We start from the raw sequence: 20,513 nt of genomic DNA, 5'->3' as shown, positions 1-20,513 counted from the left end.
CTGAGAGGATTTTCAACTAGTCACGCCCTTCTCAAAGATGGCCGGCCTCGCTTCCCTTACGCAACACGGACGTTTCCAATCGCTTCCTATGAATTAGAGGTGAATTTAATTCAGTGCTGCTTGCCTGACTAAAGTCAAGATGACAACATCCTTTTAAAATTTAGAGGAAGCTAAGGTATTTATTTTTTCTCCCTCGGTGAAAACAGTCCCCGGCGTTTGGCTCTTGCTTTTGGAGGCGTGGTTGCCAGTAGTTAAAATGGCTCCTCCTTGGCATAGCTTTAATAGGAAGTGAAGCTGTGACGGCGAGGCGTTGCCCGGCTGCTCTCTGGTAGGCCTGCTCGCAGCGGGTTACTTGTGCCCTTAGTAGCCATGGCGCTGGCCAGCGTGTTGGAGAGGCCGCTCCCGGTGAACGGGCTCGGGTTTTTCGGACTCGGGGGTCGTGCGGATCTGCTGGACCTGGGTCCAGGGAGTCCCAGCGATGGGCTGAGCCTGGCCGCGCCCAACTGGGGTGTCGCGGAGGAGCCGAGAATCGAAATGCTTCATGGAACCACTACCCTGGCCTTCAAGGTGCGGACCTAACCGCCGCGCCGGGCTGAGACCCGCGCGCCCGCGCCCTTCCCTGCCTTCCCGGCCTTTCGGATGGACCGGAGCCCGCGGAGGCCGCGACCACGGAGCCCAGTGGGAGCCTCGGGCCTGTCCGCCCGACCCCGGTGGTTTCGCTGTCTCATTGTCCCGAGAGGCCTCTGTTCTCGGTCTAGCCATAGCACCGTGGGGCTGAGGTTAAGGGCGGGAAGGAACCCGAGGCTGCTTGGGTTGATTCCTAGGCAACACTCGGGTGGCTCCGGTCCAGGAAAGGGGAGGCCTCAAAGCAATGAATATTGGCAGAGGAAAGGATGTTTAACCATTAACTAAAGGTTTTAGAAACTGGGTCCCCATTAGGCGAGGGTAACTGAAAAGCTAGGTCTTTTGAGGGGAAGGATGGTGGGAGGGAACACTGTAGTAGGAGCCAGACAACTGGGATTCCTAATCCAGCTTTGCAATAACTAGCTTTACGATCTTGGGCAAGTCATTCGATCTCAGTGAACCCGTTTCCTGATCTATAAAATGAAATTGAAGTTAATACTGGTCATACCCATGTGGAGGGATCCATGTGAAGCTTAGTTGATACCGGTATGTGGAAGGCATTTTGTGAAGTGTAAAGGACAGAGAAAGAGATGTTCTGGTTTTCCACTGATGCAAAAAGAAATGTCAAGGAGATGTTTCTGTGGTCTGATGTGGCCTGCTTTGTGTTTTCCTCTGATCTTAACAGTTTCAACATGGAGTCGTCGTTGCAGCGGACTCTCGGGCCACAGCGGGTGCCTATATAGCCTCCCAGACAGTAAAGAAGGTGATCGAGATCAATCCCTACCTGCTGGGCACCATGGCTGGGGGCGCAGCGGACTGCAGCTTCTGGGAGCGGCTGTTGGCTCGGCAATGTCGCATCTATGAGCTTCGAAACAAGGAACGCATCTCGGTAGCAGCTGCCTCCAAGCTGCTTGCCAACATGGTGTATCAGTATAAAGGCATGGGGCTGTCCATGGGCACCATGATCTGTGGCTGGGATAAGAGAGGCCCTGGTGAGTTATGCTGCAACCACTTGGTTTTTGGGCTGGCACTACAGAGAGGAGGGGTTGGATGAACAGGTGAATGAGAGGTCTTTGTGTCAGTGCTGGGGATGTGTTGATTAGGTTCTCTGCCCTTTCTTTTTGTTCAAGGAAGGCCCCACAGTGTAGGAGAGGGCATGGAGCTTAGACCCACTGTGTCATTGACTCCCCCTTGTGACCTTACTTTGGCTGCTCATTTTCCCAGTCAGTTTCATCATCTGTTACGTTGGTTAAATGAAGTAATACACATAAAGCATGTAGTGTCTGGCACATAATGTTTCTCCTTCTCTCTCATAAAATGATAAGACCTACAAAGAGTGTATTTGAAAATAAAATTGGATAACAGACATAAAAACTCCAGTCAGTGCTTTCTAATAAAAATATAATGGTGAGCCACACATGTAATTTAAAATTGTCTAATAGAGGGGCACCTGGCTGGTCGGTCAGTGGAGCATGTAACTCCTCATCTCAGGGTGAGTTTAAGCTCCACGTTGGGCATAGAGGTTACTTAAAAAATAAATAACAATTTTTTTTAAGATTTTATTTGAGAGAGAGAGCGTGAACGAGCATGAGCGGGGGGAGGAGCAGAAGGAGAGGGAGAAGCAGACTCCCCACTGAGCAGGGAGCCCGATGCGGGGCTCGATCCCCAGACTCCAGGATCATGACCTGAGCCAAAGGCAGACACTTAACTGACTGAGCCACCCAGGCGCCCCAATAACAATTTTTTAGAATTGTCTAGTGGACATATTTAAAAAGTAAAAAGATGGGGACATTGTAATGATTCATTTAATCCAGAATACCTAAAATAATATCATTTTGGCATGTGCCTTAGCCCCATTTCAGGTGCTCAATGCCACATAGTGCAAGTGGCCCCTGTACTGGACAGTGAAACTCTAATATACAGGAAGTTAGTCATTTCTCTTCCCTTTTTTCCTTTAGGGAGTCTTTGGCCTAGAAGGGGCCTTTAGGGCTCATCCTTTCCTTGCTTGATAGATTCACCCTAGGACCCTAGGTCCCGTTCTGTCATCTCTGAAAAGAAATTCCTTAGCCTTTTTCTCTTTCTAGTATATAGAAACCTTGCCAGGAGGTTCAACCTTATATCTGATGTCAGTTCCTTTTCAACCAGTTGTGTTTTGTTTTTTTTTGTTTTTTAAGTTTTATTCATTTAAGTAATCTCTACACCCAACATGGGGCTCACACTCACCACCCTGAGATCAAGAGTTGCACACTCCACAGACTGAGCCAGCCCGGCACCTCAGCTTTTCAACCAATTTTGGATGTCTCTTTATCAAGTTGGAATACAGCTAGCCACTTTCTGTATAATATTCCCCCTCCATGCTTGAGTAGTTATTATTCCCTTTTGTTTTTGCTTCACTCATTCACCTGCTTACTGAATGCCTAGTTTTCCTCTGTCGAACAACTAACTGCAGGATACCCAGCACTTTTCCACTTGCTTTGGAGACTCTCAATTCACTACTCAGTGGAGGGTGAATGAGAAGATTAAAAAGTGGCTGTGAGAGGAGCGTAGCTTGTTACTTTGGAAATTGAGACGCTTTCTTGGGGAAAGTGTAAAAGAACAGCTCCATACATTTTATGCGGCCCAGGGAAGCATTTTGGAAATGTTGCTTTGTACCCTTAGCTGATGGAAGCGGCGTACGAGAGTTTAGATCCTGGCTAGCAAGGAAAACCCGAGAAGCTAGAGCATAACCTAAATCGTGCCTTCTCCAGAACCTTCCTGACAGCCCGTCCCATTTAGGATGAGTCAGCCCCTTACCTCAAAAAGCAGACGACTGAAAAAGGATCACAGATTACTTAACATGAGGCTAAATGAGATGAATGCCATTTGTAAAAGAACCAATATGATGCTGAGGGAGTTTTGAGGAAGAAGGGATTATTTCTGATGGGAGGAATTAGGACGACTTCATGGGTAAGTGCAGTTGTCCAGGATGTGCAAATGAGAGAAAGGAAGCATGGTGACCAAAGGGGGGGTGGGGGATGAAGTGTGCACTTTGGGGGGAATAACCAAAAGCCCAGTTTGTTTCTTTAAAATATTTTTTTGAGGGAGGGAGAGAGCACGTGCACGCAAGTGGGGGAGCGGCAGGCAGAGGGAGAAGCAGGCTCCCCGCTGAGCAGGGAACCCCATGTGGGACTTGATCCCAGGACCCTGGGATCATGACCTGGGCTGAAGGCAGACGCTTAACCGACTGAGCCACCCAGGCACCCCCAAAAGCCCAGTTTAATCAGAACTAAGGTTGTGTGAAGAGGAGTAGTGATCCATAGAGCCGGAGACCTAAACTGGAACCAGGTAGTGAGCTCGATAGGCACGGTAGTGGCGATGGGATTGGGGAGGGGCTTGTTTGGGGTAGACATTGGAATCCTTGAACCTGAAAACTGGTTAGCATTTGGTTCTCAACTGGCTTGCTTAGAATCACCTAGAGAACTTAAAACACAAGTCCCATACTTGTTCTCCGCCCCAGACCACCTGAAAAAGAATACCTGGGGTAAGTCCTGGGCATCTTTTTAAAAAGCTTTTAGGTGACTCTGATGTACAGTGAGAGTAGAAGATGAACGATCCCATTGGCAGGCAAAATTTGAGAACACGGGAGGCAGTGTGGGCTGGTGGAGCGCGAGAGAGATGAGTTTGGTTGGTAATGGAGAGCCACTGAAAGTATTTGAGGATAGGAAGTTTGAATCTGAACTTGGTCACAAAGGCATCCTGTTGGGAAGATCCAGCAGGCAGTTGGAATTGATAAAAATTTTCATCTATGCTAAAAATTAGCTAACTTATTCATAAAGGGCCAAATAGTAAATAATGGAGGATTGCAGGCTGTATGGTCTTTGTCTCAACTACCTAACTCTCCTGCTTTAGCACAAAAGCAGTCATAGACAATATGTACACAAATAGGTATGGCTGTGTTCCAGTAAAACTGTGTTTACAAAAACGGGCAGTTGGCTTGGCCAACCCCTGATCTATTATCAGCACTGTCCAATGGAAATAAAATGTGAGCCGTATGTGTAATTTTAAATTTTATATAGTAGCCACATTTTAAAAATTAAAGGAAGAGAGATTAATGATATATTTTATTTTGGAATGCCTGGGTGATGCAGTCGATTAGGCATCCGACTCTTCGTTTCAGTTCAGGTGTGATCTCAGGGTTGCACTCAGCATGGAGTCTGCTTAGGATCCTCTCTCCCTCTGTCCCTCCACCCTGTGTGCGTACACACTCGCGCACGCGCACTCTCTCCATCTAAATCTTAAAAAATAAATAAAATAAATCTTAAAATAATAGGGGCGCCTGGGTGGCTCAGATGGTTAAGCATCTGCCTTCAGCTCAGGTCGTGATCCCAGGATCCTGGGATCAAGCCCCGCATCCGGCTCCTGGCTCAGCGGGGAGCCTGCTTCTCCCTCTGCCTCTGCCTCTCCCCCTGCTCATTCTCTCTCTCTCTCTATCTCTGTGTCTCAAATGAATAAATAAAATCTTTTAAAACAAAAAAATAAATCTTAAAATAATAATAATATATTTTGTAGATCCAAAATGTTATCATTTCAGCATGTGGTGCCAGCTTCATTTCAAATGCTCAGTGGTCACACATGGCTAGTGGTTCCCATATTGGACAGTGCGGGTCTTTGCAATATGATTTGGAACTGTAGGCTCTCTCCTACTGTGTGATGTATGTCTTGTCCCCCAGATAGCCTAAACTTTGAGGGCTAGGATTGTTTTCTTTTTTTTAAGATTTTATTTATTTGGGAAAGAGCACGAGGTGGGGGTGTAGAGGGAGAGGGAGAAGCAGACTCCCCGCTGAGCAGTGAGCCCAACACGGAGCGAGGCCCCAAGACCCTGGGATCCTGACCTGGCTCAGGCAGACGCTTAACTGACTCAGCCACCCTCGCGCCCCAGGGCTAGGATTGTTTTAAACATTATCTTCCACAGTGCCTGAAGTTCTATGCTTGAAACCTCTAAGTCACAGGATCAAGCTGGAATCAGGCTCCTTGCTCAGCAGGGAGCCTGCTTCTCCCTCTGCCCCTCCCCCTGCTTGTGCTTGTGCGTGTGCTCTCTCTCTCTCTCTCTGTCAAATAAATAAAAATAAAAGCTAAAAAAAAAAAAAGAAACCTAAGTCATTTGGATTATACTTGTTTTTTGGTTATACAGCGAGGACAAGAAAGCAGTTATGATGTAAGGTGAGATGAGGTGGTATGTTGTAGAATCCAGGAGTCTTAATATTTAATTTGATTCCTTCAGCTATTTTTTTTAAAGATCTTATTTATTTGACCGAGAGAGAGCACAAGCAGGGGGAGTGGCAGGCAGAGGGAGAGGGAGAAGCATGCTCTCCACTGAGCAGGGAACCTAATGTGGAGCTCAGTCCCAGGACCCCAGGATCATGACCTGAGTGGAAGGCAGACACTTAACTGACTGAGCCACCCAGGTGCCCCAGCTCTTTTTTTTTTTTTTAAGATTTTATTTATTTATTTGACAGAGAGAGACACAGCGAGAGAGGGAACACAAGTAGGGGGAGTGGGAGAGGGAGAAGCAGGCTCCCCGCAGAGCAGGGAGCCCAATGCGGGACTCGATCCCAGGACCCTGGGATCATGACCTGAGCTGAAGGCAGTTGCTTAACCAACTGAGCCACCCAGGCGCCCGTTTTTTTTTTTTTTAAGTAATGTAATAGAAGTACTATTTTCTTGTATATCTGTTGGTCTCCCCTGGGTTTCAAGAGGGATGGAGAACTTTTCTTGGAGAATGAATTAGATGTCAGAAGTGATGGTCATTTTTTCCCTGCTAACCTCACCTCTCTTTCCAGGCCTCTACTATGTGGACAGTGAAGGAAACCGGATCTCGGGGACCACCTTCTCTGTAGGTTCTGGCTCTGTGTATGCTTATGGAGTCATGGATCGGGGTTACTCCTATGACCTAGAGGTGGAACAGGCCTATGATCTGGCCCGTCGAGCCATCTACCAAGCCACCTATAGAGATGCCTACTCAGGAGGTGCAGTCAACCTCTACCATGTCCGGGAGGATGGCTGGATCCGAGTCTCCAGTGACAATGTAGCTGATCTACATGACAAATACAGTGGTTCTACCCCTTGAAGGAGGGTGGATGTGGCTGCTTGCATTTCATGGGGGGACTATTGCTGGTAATGTGGATATAGCTCCCTATCCTGTAGTGGAAGGGTCCTCAATTGTATTGATAATTTTTTTAAGCTCTGGTGCCGTTGACCTCTGTGTGTTACTAGTTGTTAATGACCTGCTACAGAGGTGATTTTACTTTCTTGGTTGTTAACATTACACTACTCGACCTCAGCCTGTGTTGTGTCTTTTGTCCACACTGTCCCTCCTCCAAGCACTTTACAGCCAAATAAGCCAGGACAGTGGGAGGGCACTGACTGTAATTACAGGAAACAGTGGTGTGAAGACATTGTCTAGTGAATACATTAGCATCCCCACTCATGAAGCTAATAACAAAAGAGAAGGAGAGAGAGGCAGGGAGGAGGGAGAGACTTCCCGATTCTGTTTGCAAAGAGATGAAAAGTTGATGAGGTGGAAAGATGCACAGGGCTGTATGAGGAAGAGCTGCAGAGGGAAGAGCTCTCACCCTGCTGTGGGGGAGGGGACGCCAATGCTATGCGCAGAGCAGAAAGGTGAAGAGGGTGAATCTTGAATCTTAAACCAATTGGGAAGGCAAGGTTTGGACCCTGGGAAAAGAGGACAAAGAGGTGAGTGTGAAAGCGGTAGTGACCACAAGCTTGGTGATCCCTGTCCTTTTGGCTCTCCGGTGTGTGCGTGTGTGGGGGACAGAGCGGTTGATGGTGGGCTTACAGCCTCCTGGACAGGAAGCAGCACAAAATTGTCACTGGCACGTGTGGGTGGGGAAGAGGCCCTGCTGAGAGCAGAGCGATGGTTGATTTATCACACCCAGCACTAAGGGGGTTCCCAAGCTATGGTGGCAGCAGATGGCAAGGCCTTCTGTTAAAGAGAAGACATACGCATAGGGGAGATAGAAGAGGTTGATGGGAGAAACCTTTAAAAAAATGGGAGAGGAGGATATGAGCAGTACTGCTTTGTTTTTAGTGAGCAAGAAGGGGCAAAGTGGCTGGTGAGGGTGACAGCCCAGCATCCTAGTTTGAGGCTGAGGGGTTTGAGAAATCGAGGGGGTAAGGCCTCCTCTCCCCTGTGGTGCGGATACCTTCCCCTCCCCCCTCAGCCTCCTTCAGTGGTGTATTGATTGATGAGGGCTGTCGGCCAGGAACTGATCGAGGCTTGTTAATTGCATTTGTCAAATGCAAGGAAATTGGGAATTAGTGAGATTGGAGCAGGGAGTTTGGAAAACAAATGACTCTGGTGCCTGAGGAGATTCATTTTGCTGGAAAGTGCCTCAGGAGCCCCTGGAGTCTGGGAACCGCCAGGGCTACCCGGGACCTGGGCCTCCTCTGCAGGAGAAGTGGGCGGGAGCCACCGGCCAGCGGTTCGCTGTGTGAGAGGCACAGGTATAGTTGTCCTCTCCGGACGCTTGTTGGCAGACCTTTGTTACAGATTAGAACCTTAGGGGCACCCGGCTGGCTCGGTGGGTGCGAGATCTGGGGATCATGAGTTTGAGTCCCACGTTGAGCATAAAGCTTACGTTAAAAAAAAAAAAATCAGAACCTTGAAAAAAAAAAAGAACTCTTAAGAGAAATTCTAACACCTGAGAGAAATCAAATCAGGTTGAAATAGAGTTGGGGGGTTGGCACCTGGGTGGCTCAGTTGATTAAGCGACTGCCTTCGGCTCAGGTCATGATCCTGGAGTCCCTGGATGAGTCCCGCATCGGGCTCCCTGCTCAGCAGGGAGTCTGCTTCTCCCTCTGACCCTCCCCCCTCTCATGCTCTCTCTATCTCATTCTCTCTCTCAAATAAATAAAATTTAAAAAAAAAAAAAAAAAGAAATAGAGTTGGGGGGTCCAGAGCCTCCACCACTGAGCCTCCTCCTCCATGGAGCCACAGCCCACAGCACCACCTCCCTGCCTCCACGGACCTTTGTATATACACGCTCCCTGGTACTCTTTGGAACCCAAAGGAACACAATTTGAAAATTACTGCACTGGGAAATAACCTTGAGGGTGGAAAGAGTTGAAGATTGGAATTCTTTTACGTGAACGAGCCTAGGACTCCCTAGCCCATGAAAGAAAATTAAGTCTGGAGAGAAGAGATGGTCTCGAAGCAGTGCTCCCCTTGCCCGGTTTCTGGCTCACACCTGGCTTTGGCAGAGGTCTAGCTGTTTAACGTAAGTACCTATTCTGCACAGGCTGAGGCCTTACGAACGTTGAGGCAAGAAAATGCACAACCGTCAGTCCCATGTTCTGTTCTACATGTGCCTGTTTCTCTTCCTTCCTGGATCTTGGATAAAAGAAAGAATTAATGGAAGAGATCGATGTGTGGTAGGTTTTCTGGAGAGAAGGTCGAGCAGAGGTAGAGGAAAACTGCAAGTGTCTAGGCCCAGTCATGCCCACCCTGAGCAGTTGTGGCTTCTTGCTGCTGAGTGCTGGTGGGGAGCTGGCTTTGCAGGGATGTTGTATGTCTCCGCTGCGTAGGGATGATGGATGCCGCACAGCACTGGAGAGATTCTGTCGAGTGGAGTGGACCAGTTCAGGGACTCCCATCAGATTCATTTCCCAGTGCAGTCCTCTTGACAAAGGATGATGGAAAAGAAATTGCCTTAAATAGCTGGAAGATTAATTTCTCTCGGCAGTTCCCAGGCGTCCACGGGACAGGGCTCTTCAAGTGATGTCTGACAATTTCTTCTCCTTCTACAGATAGCTCGGTGACAACAAAATCTGACTCCTCAGGGTAGGTAATGGGACTAATCTGATTAAAGAGAGAGCACACACTCCTTGAGGCCTTGTACTTTCTCTTGCTAGTAGGGAAGGCTGTGGGATTGAAGGCAGACGAGCCTTATAGCGTCTCCACACCAGGCAAGGGAGGGCTGTGGGGGTGGGTGGGTAGAATGTTCAGGAGGGAAAGGGAAAAGGTAGGCGAGGACATGGGGGGAGGGGGAGGAAGGGCACAATGAAAGGAAATCAGGGACCTGAGCATAATAGTTACTGAGTGTTCCCTCTTTAGGCAAAACCAGAAGGTCAATGTCTCTTGATATCCTCCTCAGCTCGCAAATGAGAAAACTGTCAAAGCCATTTGGGGGGTGGAAGGTTACATCCTTTGAGGGAAAATAAAACGACTGATTTATTCTGGTCCATGGATTCCATGTGGTCTGTTAGGGGAGAGGAGCAAGAAGTGGGATGAAAAGGGAGTAAGGTAAAAAAAAAAAAAAAAAAAAAAGTGGAGAGAAACAAGGGGGAGCAGTTCCCTTGTCAGACGGTGAGGAGGATGATTGGGTCAGTGAAGGAGTTACATGAGCATATCTAATCTGGTGAGTACAGTTAGGGTTTTTTATGTGGTTATTTGTGTGTGTTTCCCTAGAAGAGCCCCTCCTGCCAGGGCTATAGCAGGGGATGAGGTACTTTGAAACTGACCAGCAGCAGTGACCTCAGGACATGATTAAGTGCTTTATGATTAAAATATGCATATATTGCAACCAAGCAACTCTGCTGTTTTTTGTTTGTTTCTTGTTTGTTTTCAAAATCCTAGTTTCCCTTCAGGAAGCCAGAATCATATTGGGAAAGCTTTAATTACAGGAGGCAAGGGGAGAGAGCACACACAGCATCAGAACTGCTCCGATCAGCAGCTGCCTGACCCTGGCCTGCACTCCTTCCCCGCCCCTCCCTCCAGTCCACCGACAGTCCACATTCCTGCAGCGCTCCCCATGCCTGGCCTCTAAGCCAAGTTCTTGCTTCCAGGGGCTATGCCCCACTGAAGCATTTCAATAAAAACCATTTCTAAAATGTCCTGTTCGCAGTTGTTAGTGGGTCAGGCAGAAGAAATTCTACCCACGTCAGCTTCTTGGGTTTATTTAACCCAACTCATTTCTCCCTGAAGCTTTTGCCTCTGAGTGAGGTGCCAAGCCTAACTTGGTACTTAACCCTTTATAATCCAGACTCCGCTGTCGTCAGCCATGACTATCCACCCTAGTTTATTTGAAGGGAAATAAGACACCATGGATTCCACCTCTTCTGATGCCTCCTCTCTGGCCCCCAACCCATCTGCTCAGGCTGCCTGCCCCTTCTCTCTATTCTCCCTCTGCTCCATTCCATGTTTTCTCTCTGCTCTCTCACTTTGTAAAAAATTCCCTTTACTTGCTTCCCCCAGAATTTAAATAAAAACCAATCAATCAATAAACCAAGTGCTGCGGTGGACTTTAATGTAACGAGAAAAGGTTATCCCTAGCTGTGGGGTACCCAAAGCGCTGGTACTGCAGAGGGAAACATAGATGGAATGAGAGAATGGGAGCTAGAGAGAACCAGAGACAAATGAGAGAAGCAGGAAAGCAAGTCCTGGGCAGCAAGAGTGAGAGTGAGCAAAGTAGAGAGGGAGCCGGGGACATGGCAGGAAGGACGGACGGCAGGAGACAGTGATGGGCAGAGCAGCACTGTGGAAGGGGAAGGGGGCGGTGCGGGGAGGAAAGGAGACTCCAAAGGACAGTGATGGAGAGAGTGGGCAGGGAAACGGGGAGGAAGGAAGCGGCTAGAAGCTAATGCACGATGAAACATGTCCCCCTGGAGACAGACCATTTCTCCAGCCGTGCATAATGAGCACGCGCCCCTCTGTGCGTTGGCCCTGTACTGTCAGCGTTACTTACGTTCCGCAAGAATCTCCCCATGTCTGCCCTGCTTGTGCGAGGTCGGGAAGAAGGTTTGAGCCCTCAGAACCACCTTCTCAACCCAGCCAGGCCAAAGACAGGAAACTAGAACTCTGTCTCACAGGAGGAGCTGGGTCACAGATTCGGTACCTTTTACCTTTTTACTTTTAGGTTCATGAAGAGACCCTCTCTCCCCTCTCGGCTCCGAACCCCTGGCCACGTCCACCACACTTGCATAACTCATCGCGTTTCTTTCTGTAATGCCCACAGGTCAGGGCCAAGGCTGTTCAAGTGGAGAGAGGAAGGCCACAAACTCCCAGAAAGACAGGAATAGCGGGTGCTCCCAGTGGGAAGGAAATAAGCAGCTCCAAGGAGGAATGTGTGCAAATCAGAAGGGACCAAAGTCAAGGGGATATTTTTGCAACTACTGCAGCTCTTTTCCCAGCTTAGCCTCAGTGCCACCGTTGTCCCAAGGACGTTCATATGTTCGAAGCTTCCCCATGCATACAGAGTTTCACACAATACCTAGGCTCTTGCATGGTAGCTCATCTCCAGTGGTGATGTGTGGTGATGGGCGGTGGTGTCTGAGCAGAGGGAATCCAGTGAGTACCAGGGTTCTGTGGGAGGGCTCATAATCACCCTGTGTCTCTTGAGTCCTGAGGCTGCACCCCCAGCTTAATCTCTAGAAAGAAAGCAGTGGAACATTTTAAACCAAAACAACAGGTGAAGCATAGTCCCATAGTAGCCCGCAAAGAAGCAAAATGTGCAGAAAGGTGGCTCAGCCTTGAGTCAATAGAGCCGGAATGTGGTCCGTGGGTAGGGGTAGCAGTGTTCCCCAACTCATTTAAACAGTCTATGGCACATGGCCCATTGGAGAGCGTTTCTGTTAGGGTCTCTGGTTATTTGGTGATCTATCTTCCTTTTCCGCCAAACACTTACTAAGCTGTACTTTTTGTTTATTCCTATATGTCTAGCACAGTGCAGTCTACTCAGTAGAGATAATATAATACATGTATTTTAATGAGTAAATGAATGAATGGACTTCACTATGTGCCCTTACACCAATGGATTCTTTCTACCCTTCTCGGAACTGTGACTCCCTGTAATTGTTGAATTTCAATGCTGTTTGCTGCCTTTTTGTTTGTTTTTAAAGATTTTAGGGGCACCTGAGTGGCTCAGTCGGTTAAGCATCTGCCTTCGGCTCAGGTCGTGATCCCGGGGTCCTGAGACCGAGTCCCGCATCGGGCTCCCTGCTCAGTGGGGAGCCTGCTTCTCCCTCTCCCTCTGCCTGCTGCTCCCCCTGCTTGTGCTCTCTCTCTTATAAATAAATAAATAAATAAATAAATAAATAAATAAAATCTTTAAAAAATAAAAAAAATAAATCTAAAAAAAAGATTTGATTTATGTATTTGTCAAAGAGAGAGAGAACACAAGCAGGACGAGAGGCAGGCAGAGGGAGAAGCAGGTTCCCTGCTAAGCAGAGCCCGATGTGGGACTTGATCCCAGGACCCTGAGATCATGACTTGAGCTGAAGGCAGACGCCCAGATACTTAACTGACTGAGCCACCCAGGTGTCCCTGCTCTTTTTTTTTTTTTTTTTTTGCTGCTCTTAAGCATACTTTGAAACATATATTAATTTTTTAAAATATTTTATTTATTTATTTGACAGAGAGAGACAGCGAGAGAGAGAACACAAGCAGGGGGAGTGGGAGAGGGAGAAGCAGGCTTCCTGCCAAGCAGGGAGCCCGATGCGGGGCTTGACCCCAGGACCCCGGGACTATGACCTGAGCCTAAGGCAGACGCTTAACGACTGAGCCACCCAGGCGCCCCTTAATTTTTTTTTTTAAGATTTTATTTATTTGACAGAGACACAGTGAGAAAGGGAACACAAGCAGGGGGAGTGGGAGGGGGAGAAGCAGGCTTCCAGCTGAGCAGGGAACCCCATGTGGGGCTCCATCCCAGAACTCTAGGATCATGACCCGAGCCGAAGGCAGATGCTTAACAACTGAGCCACCCAGGCGCCCCTAAACATACATTAATTTTTAAAAAAGATTTTATTTACTTGAGAGAGAGAGAGCGGAGGGGGAGGGGCAGAAGGAGAGGGAGAGAGAGAATCTCAAGGAGACTCCTCACTGAGCACGGAACCCGACTCAGAGCCTGAGACGGGGCTCCATCTCATCATGACCTCAGCCAAAACCAAGAGTCAGATGTTTAACTGACTGAACCACCCAGGCGCCCCTAATTTTTTAAATTAAAACAAGATTGAGAAGTTTTTAAAAATGTTATGCCACCCCCTGCTTATAAATGAAGACAACTGGGTGTCATAAAAAGTGGTTTTTATTTTATTTTTAAGTAATCTCTACACCCAACATGGGGCTTGAACTCACAACCCCTAGACCAAGAGTCGCAGGCTCTACTGACTGAGCCAGCCAGGAGCCCCATAAAAAGCAGCTGTAAGGAGCAATCTTGCCCATTCCCACCTTGCCCAGATTCTACAGTCCTGCTGTCTTTCCCTTCAAACGCTAGCATTAGTCTCATGCAAAATATGGTCAGGCCCTGAAGACTTGAGCTCCCCAGGGTAGCTCTGCAGGGTATCTCTCTTAGCATGTGTTGTTTTGTTTTGTTTTCTGTTAGATCAATGGGCAGAGGCTTAGCCGATACTCAAGTCTGGTCCCTGGATGTCAGGTGCGTGAGTAAGTTGCTCTTCACAAGGGAAGAACTAATCGATGGTGAAAGGGAGGTTCGTGTATCACCAACCCCCGCATCTTAAAAACAAAAATCACTTTTCTTTGGGTTTGGGCTTTTCTCACAACCTAGAATTGTTGCCACTTGTTCTTCTTCCACCTATTAAAAACATTCTTTGACTTTCTAGGTGGTATTCATTAACATGCTCTTTTGAATTTTCTGAAGCATTGTATAATAAAGTCTAAAATAAATCAGGGAATGCCAGAGACCATGAGACTATTTCCTTGTCTCAAGTAAGGGCTGAATCTAAATATCTAAAGCAAAAACATGAACTATTTTTATTATTTTTCAAATTTTGAAATGTTTCAAGACCAGAGAAGTTGAAAGAATAGTACAACAAATACCCATATACCCTTCATATAGGTTCACTAATTGATAACACTTTGCCACATGTGGTTATCTCTATATGTATATATCTATTTATTTGTTAACATGTATTTTACTGAATCATTTGAAAGTTAAGAGATCATGACATTTTACCCCTAAATGTGTCTCCCAAGAACTAAGATATTCTCCTGTGAAACCACAATATCACACCAAGAAATTTAACACTGATACAATCATATTATCTTGATATCTTGTTCATATTCAGATTCCTCATTTGTCCAGATAGTGCCCATAATAGTTTTCTCTTTTCCTGATCCAGAAGTCAATCAAGGCTCACACATCACATTTAATTGTCATCTCTTTTTAGTTTAGTTTAGAACAGGCTCCCATGTTTGTGTGTGTGTCTTTTATGACATTTATATTTTGAAGAGTCCAGGCCATCATCTGTCATGTGCAGCCCAGATTGTCTGATTGTTTCCTCCTGATTAGATTCAGGTTAAACATTTTTAGCAAGAATATTACCTAGGTGGGCGCCTGGGTGGCTCAGTTGGTTAAGCGACTGCCTTCGGCTCAGGTCATGATCCTGGAGTCCCGGGATCGAGTCCCGCATCGGGCTCCCTGCTCGGCAGGGAGTCTGCCTCTCCCTCTGACCCTCCCCCATCTCATGTGCTCTCTCTCATTCTCTCTCTCTCAAATAAATAAAATCTTAAAAATAAAAAAAAAAGAAAACATTTAAAAAAAAAAAGAATATTACCTAGGTGATATTGTGTATTTCCCATTGTACCACACCAGGAGGCACATGTCAGTTTGTTACATTACTGGTGATGTGAAGTTTGTCTGCTAGATTTCTCTACTGTAAAGGCATGTTTGCCCTTTGTAATTAATTACTAAACTAATAATTAGTAGAGTGATCATTTGAGATCATTTGAATATCCTGTTCTCCGACAATCTTGCACCCAGTGGATTTAGCAACCATTGATTATCCTTCCTGAAATCATTTTTGCATTGGTGGTTGCCAAATGCTGGTTTTTCAATTTCTGTCATTCTTCTACATACATTAGCTGGCATTTCTCTTTCTCCTCCTCCTCCTCTTCTTTCTCATTCTCCTACGTTTTCACATTTATCTATATTTAATTTTTTTACATTGTAACTTTTTCTATACTTACTGCTTTTTGCTGGCCTTTAAGAAAGACTTCTCAGCTGTTTATACAATTTCCTTTGCATTTAATAATCAGTCTGATTCAGAAATTTTTTCCTTTAAAATCTAATCTGCCCTGGGGTGCCTGAGCGGCGTAGTGTGTTGAGCAGCTGCCTTCAGCTCAGGTCATGATTCCAGAGTCCTGGGATCGAGCCCAAGTTGGGCTCCCTGCTCAGGCGGCGGCGGCGGCGGCGGCGGCGCCTGCTTTTCCCTCTCCCTCTGCTCCTCCCCCTGCTTTTGCTCTCTCCCTCCTTCCCTCACTCACTCAAATAAATAAATAAAATCTTTTAAAAAAAATGAAATAAAATCTAATCTGCCTTCACTCCTGCTACAGTATGAACTCCTTTACTTGCTGTTCCTTGAGTGCTATTCTCTGCTGCCTGCCTATCTTCCTTCTCTTTCCTTTTGCATTATCTTCGACCTTTCTGTAACCTCTCTCTTCAAACCCCAACTCTCTTACCCTTCCCTCTCCAGTGCCTCTGAGGACATACTCCCAACTGACCCTGGGATTTCCTTCCACTACTGTTCTAAAATGCTCTTGGGTGTGTTAATGAATGACTGCCTGAAGAAGCTTCCCGGCCTCCCTCCAGGGGAAGTTAGATTTCACTGTATGGGGAGGCTCCCATGGGATTTCACTGAGTAGAAATAGCTTAAAATAGAGAGATCTCCTTGATTCAAAGCCAAATGAGCAGCTTTTCCTCAATCGACAAGTCATCTGTAAAGCTTAACATTTGAAATCTCCAATGTTTTGGAGTTCAAAATTATAATTTTTTTTAGGTGAAAAAGGTGCATTTTTCTTTCTATTCTCATTACCTAATAGCACAAAAATGCTTTACTCCAACTTTCTACCAAAAATTCCTCTATGACCATAGGGGGGAAAACAGAAACTTAAAATGAAATGGCTTTGCCAACTTAATTCTGACCTTTGTAGAAATGGACTCATAATTTTTTTTTTTTAAACATTTTATTTATCTGACAGAGAGACACAGCGAGAGAGGGAACACAAGCAGGGGGAGTGGGAGAGGGAGAAGCAGGCTTCCCGCGGGGCAGGGAGCCTGATGCGGGGCTCGATCCCAGGACCCTGGGACCGTGACCTGAGCTGAAGGCAGACGCTTAACGACTGAGCCACCCAGGCGCCCTAAATGGACTCATAATTTAAAACGTATCCCAGGAGGGGTGTCTGGGTGGCTCAGTTGGTTAAGGGGCCAACTCTTGATTTTGGCTCAGGTCATGATCTCAGGGTCGAGAGATGGAGCCCTGGGTTGGGTTCCGCTGGCCATGGGGCCTGCTTAGGATTCTCTCTCTCCCTCTCCCTCTCCCTCTGCCTCTCCCTATGCCTCTCCCTCCCCCCCACACACACTCTATCTCTTTCTAAAATAAAAAAATAAAAATAAAATATATCCCAGGAGACATTGGTGGGGGCAAGGGGCTGGGTATGAACATTCTATTGATCCTCAGAGGGAAGACAGCTAATCTTTTTTTTTTTTTTAATTTTTTTTTTTTTAAAGATTTTATTTATTTATCTGAGAGAGAGAATGGGAGACAGAGAGCATGAGAGGGGAAGGGTCAGAGGGAGAAGCAGACTCCCCGCTGAGCAGGGAGCCCGATGTGGGACTCCATCCCGGGACTCCAGGATCATGACCCGAGCCGAAGGCAGTCACTTAACCAACTGAGCCACCCAGGCGCCCGGAAGACAGCTAATCTTTCATGGACTCAAAACAGGAGACTAAAAGAGAGTTAACACGGAAAGGCAGAGTAGATTTCAACTTAGGCAGAGACTAATGATTGCTCAAGGGCACAGGTTCTGAAGTCAGAAGGCCTGGATTCAAGTTCTGACTCCACCATTTAGTGAGCTCAATGACCTTGAGTCTGTTTTCTCATCAGTAAAAGAGACAGTATAATAGTACTTATCTCACGGAACTGATTAAATGAAAGAGTGCCTGGCACCAAATAAACCCTCAATAAATGTTGATTATCGTAATTGTCATTAACAATTCTATTTTTCCTTCATCCTAAAGTTTTGAAAAGGACCACCTGTATGTTTGTGGATATAAGATGTTATAGTAGGGGCGCCCAGTTAAGGGTCCTACTCTTTTTCTTTTTTTTTAAGATTTTATTTATTTGAGGGGCGCCCGGGTGGCTCAGTTGTTAAGCGTCTGCCTTTGGCTCAGGTCATAGTCCCGGGGTCCTGGGATCGAGCCCCGCATCGGGCTCCCTGCTCCGCGGGAAGCCTGCTTCTCCCTCTCCCACTCCCCCTGCTTGTGTTCCCTCTCTCCTGTCTCTCTCTCTGTCAGATAAATAAATAAAATCTTAAAAAAAAATTTTTTTTAATGGAAAATATGGGAAAAGAAACAGAAAATCTATAACCCTTAAGAATATAAACACTGCTGGAGCGCCTGGGTTGCACAGTGGGTTAAGCATCTGACTCTTGGTTTCAGCTCAGGTCATAATCTCACTGTCATGGGATTGAGCCCCACATTGGGCTCTGCGCTCAGTGTGGAGTCTGCTTCAGATTCGCTCCCCTTCTCTTCCTCACTCACTCTCTCTCTCAAATAAATAAAATCTTTAAATAAATAAATAAATAATATTGGCTCAGTCAGAGGAGCATGTGACTCTTGATTCCCATGTTGGGTGTAGAGATTACTTAAAAAAAAAACCCAAAATCTTTTTTTTTTTAAGATTTTATTTATTTATTTTGACAGAGAGAGAGAGAGACAGTGAGAGAGGGAACACAAGCAGGGGGAGCGGGAGAGGGAGAAGCAGGCTTCCCGCGGAACAGGGAGCCCGATGTGGAGCTTGATCCCAGGACCCTGGGATCATGACCTGAGCCAAAGGCAGATGCTTAACCGACTGAGCCACCCAGGTGCCCCAAAACCAAAATCTTTAAAAAGCAAAAAAAGCTATGCTGTGGAGCCAGTGAGGCATAATGATTAAGAACTTGGGCTATGGAACTAGATTTTCTGGGTTCAAATCCGAGGTCTACCTCTTATTACCTGTATAACCTTAGTCACTTATTACAGATGGCCCCTGACTTAGGATTTTTTGACTTTACAATGGTGTAAAAGTGATACACATTTAGTAGAACCCATACTTGGAATTCTGAACTTGGCTCTTGTCTGGGGCTAGTGATATGCCGTAGGGTACTCTCTCATGATGCTGGGCAGAGGCAGTGAGCTGCAGCTCCCAGGCAGCCAAGCTATCACGAGGATAAACAACCAATACACTTACAACTGTTGTGTTTTTCACTTTTGGTATAGTATTCAATAAATTACATGAGATAGTCAACTCCCTATTATAAAATAGGCTTGTGTTAGATGATAATGCCCAACTGTAGGCTAATGTAAGCGTTCCAGGCACTTTTTTTTTTTTTTTAAGATTTTATTTATTTATTTGACAGAGAGAGACACAGCGAGAGAGGAAACACAAGCAGGGGGAGTGGGAGAGGGAGAAGCAGGCTTCCCGCGGAGCAGGGAGCCCAATGCGGGGCTTGATCCCAGGACCCTGGGATCATGACCTGAGCTGAAGGCACACGCTTAATGACTGAGCCACCCAGGCGCCCCTCCAGGCACTTTTAAGGTATGAGGTTCAGGAGGTGAGGTGTATTAAAATCACTTCCAACTTAATATTTTCAACTTAGGATAGGTTCATTAGGAAGTAACCCCATTGTAAGTTGAGAAAGATCTATATACCTTTCTGCATTTGAGTCTCGAATATAAAATGGGGATAGGTGTGCCTGGCTGGCTCAGTCTGTAGAGCATGCAACTTTTAAACTCAGGGTTATGGGGCACCTGGGTGGCTCCGTCATTAAGCGTCTGCCTTCGGCTCAGGTCATGATCCCGGGGTCCTGGGATCGAGCCCCGCATTGGGCTCCCTGCTCCTCAGGAAGCCTGCTTCTCCCTCTCCCACTCCCCCTGCTTGTGTTCCTGCCCTTGCTATCTCTCTCTCTCTCTGTCAAATAAATAAGTAAAAAAAATTTTTTTAAGATTTTATTTATTTATTTGACAGGGAGAGACTCAGCGAGAGAGGGAACACAAGCAAGGGGAGTGGGAGAGGGAGAAGCAGGCTTCCTGCTGAGCAGGGAGCCGGATGCAGGGCTCCATCCCAGGACCCCGGGATCATGACCTGAGCCGAAGGCAGACGCTTAACAACTGAGCCACCCAGGCACCCCAAATAAATAAAATCTTAAAAATAAAATAAAATAAAATAAAATAAAATAAAATAAACTCAGGGTCATGAGTTCAAGCCCCATGTTGGGGGTGGAGTCTACTTAGAGAGAGAAAAATACATTATAAAATGGGGAAAAACAGTACCTCCCCACTACTGAGGAGATTAAATAAATTAATATTTGTGGGGCGCCTGGGTGGCTCAGTTGCTTAAGCGACTACCTTCGGCTCAGGTCATGATCCTGGAGTCCCTGGATCGAGTCCCTGGATCGAGTCCCGCATCTGGCTCCCTGCTTGGCAGGGAGCCTGCTTCTGCCTCTGACCCTCCCCCCTCTCATGTGCTCTCTCTCTCTCATTCTCTCTGTCTCAAATAAATAAATAAAATCTTAAAAAAAAAAATTAATATTTGTGAAGTGTTCAGAACAACCCTTGAACAGTAAGTGCTCATGAACCATTACTATAGAAGGCACATTCTTGTTGTGGGATCTGAGTTTCAAAAATTTGTGTCTTAGCTAGAAAAAAATTCACTCATTTAATAATAAATGATTTTTTCCCAGTGCTTACCAAATGTCTACAATTATGCCAGCTGCTGAAGTAAGAATTAAACAAAAACAACAACAACAACCAGTTCCTGAATGGAAAAAGAAGTTTAAGATATGATCTCTGATCTCGAACAGCTTACTAGTGTGAAATCACTAAAGTATGTGAAACAAT

General features: G+C 46.4%; 1 protein-coding gene across 1 annotated transcript; it reads left to right on the top strand.

Moving 5' to 3' along the window:
* The first annotated feature begins 293 nt into the window (after positions 1 to 293).
* PSMB5 (proteasome 20S subunit beta 5) lies at positions 294 to 6,943 on the top strand. Its single transcript, XM_045900540.1, has 3 exons — positions 294 to 567; positions 1,310 to 1,616; positions 6,444 to 6,943. The coding sequence occupies exons 1-3, from the start codon at positions 370 to 372 to the stop codon at positions 6,728 to 6,730; spliced, it is 792 nt and encodes a 263-aa protein (XP_045756496.1). The 5' UTR covers positions 294 to 369; the 3' UTR covers positions 6,731 to 6,943.
* The last annotated feature ends 13,570 nt before the right edge of the window (positions 6,944 to 20,513 follow it).

This window comes from Mirounga angustirostris, unplaced genomic scaffold, assembly GCF_029215605.1.
Source record: "Mirounga angustirostris isolate CCGP_5_RB_7025 unplaced genomic scaffold, mMirAng1.0.hap1 SCAF_9, whole genome shotgun sequence".
Classification (NCBI taxonomy): Eukaryota; Metazoa; Chordata; class Mammalia; order Carnivora; family Phocidae; genus Mirounga; species Mirounga angustirostris.
This window is presented reverse-complemented; position numbering and strand designations above follow the sequence as displayed.

Bases quoted from the DNA above. Each gene is read 5' to 3' on its own strand.
- PSMB5 (XM_045900540.1), top strand. From the start codon at position 370: ATGGCGCTGGCCAGCGTGTTGGAGAGGCCGCTCCCGGTGAACGGGCTC. The intron at 568-1,309 runs GTGCGGACCTAA...TGATCTTAACAG, and splicing joins CCACTACCCTGGCCTTCAAG to TTTCAACATGGAGTCGTCGT. The intron at 1,617-6,443 runs GTGAGTTATGCT...CTCTCTTTCCAG, and splicing joins CTGGGATAAGAGAGGCCCTG to GCCTCTACTATGTGGACAGT.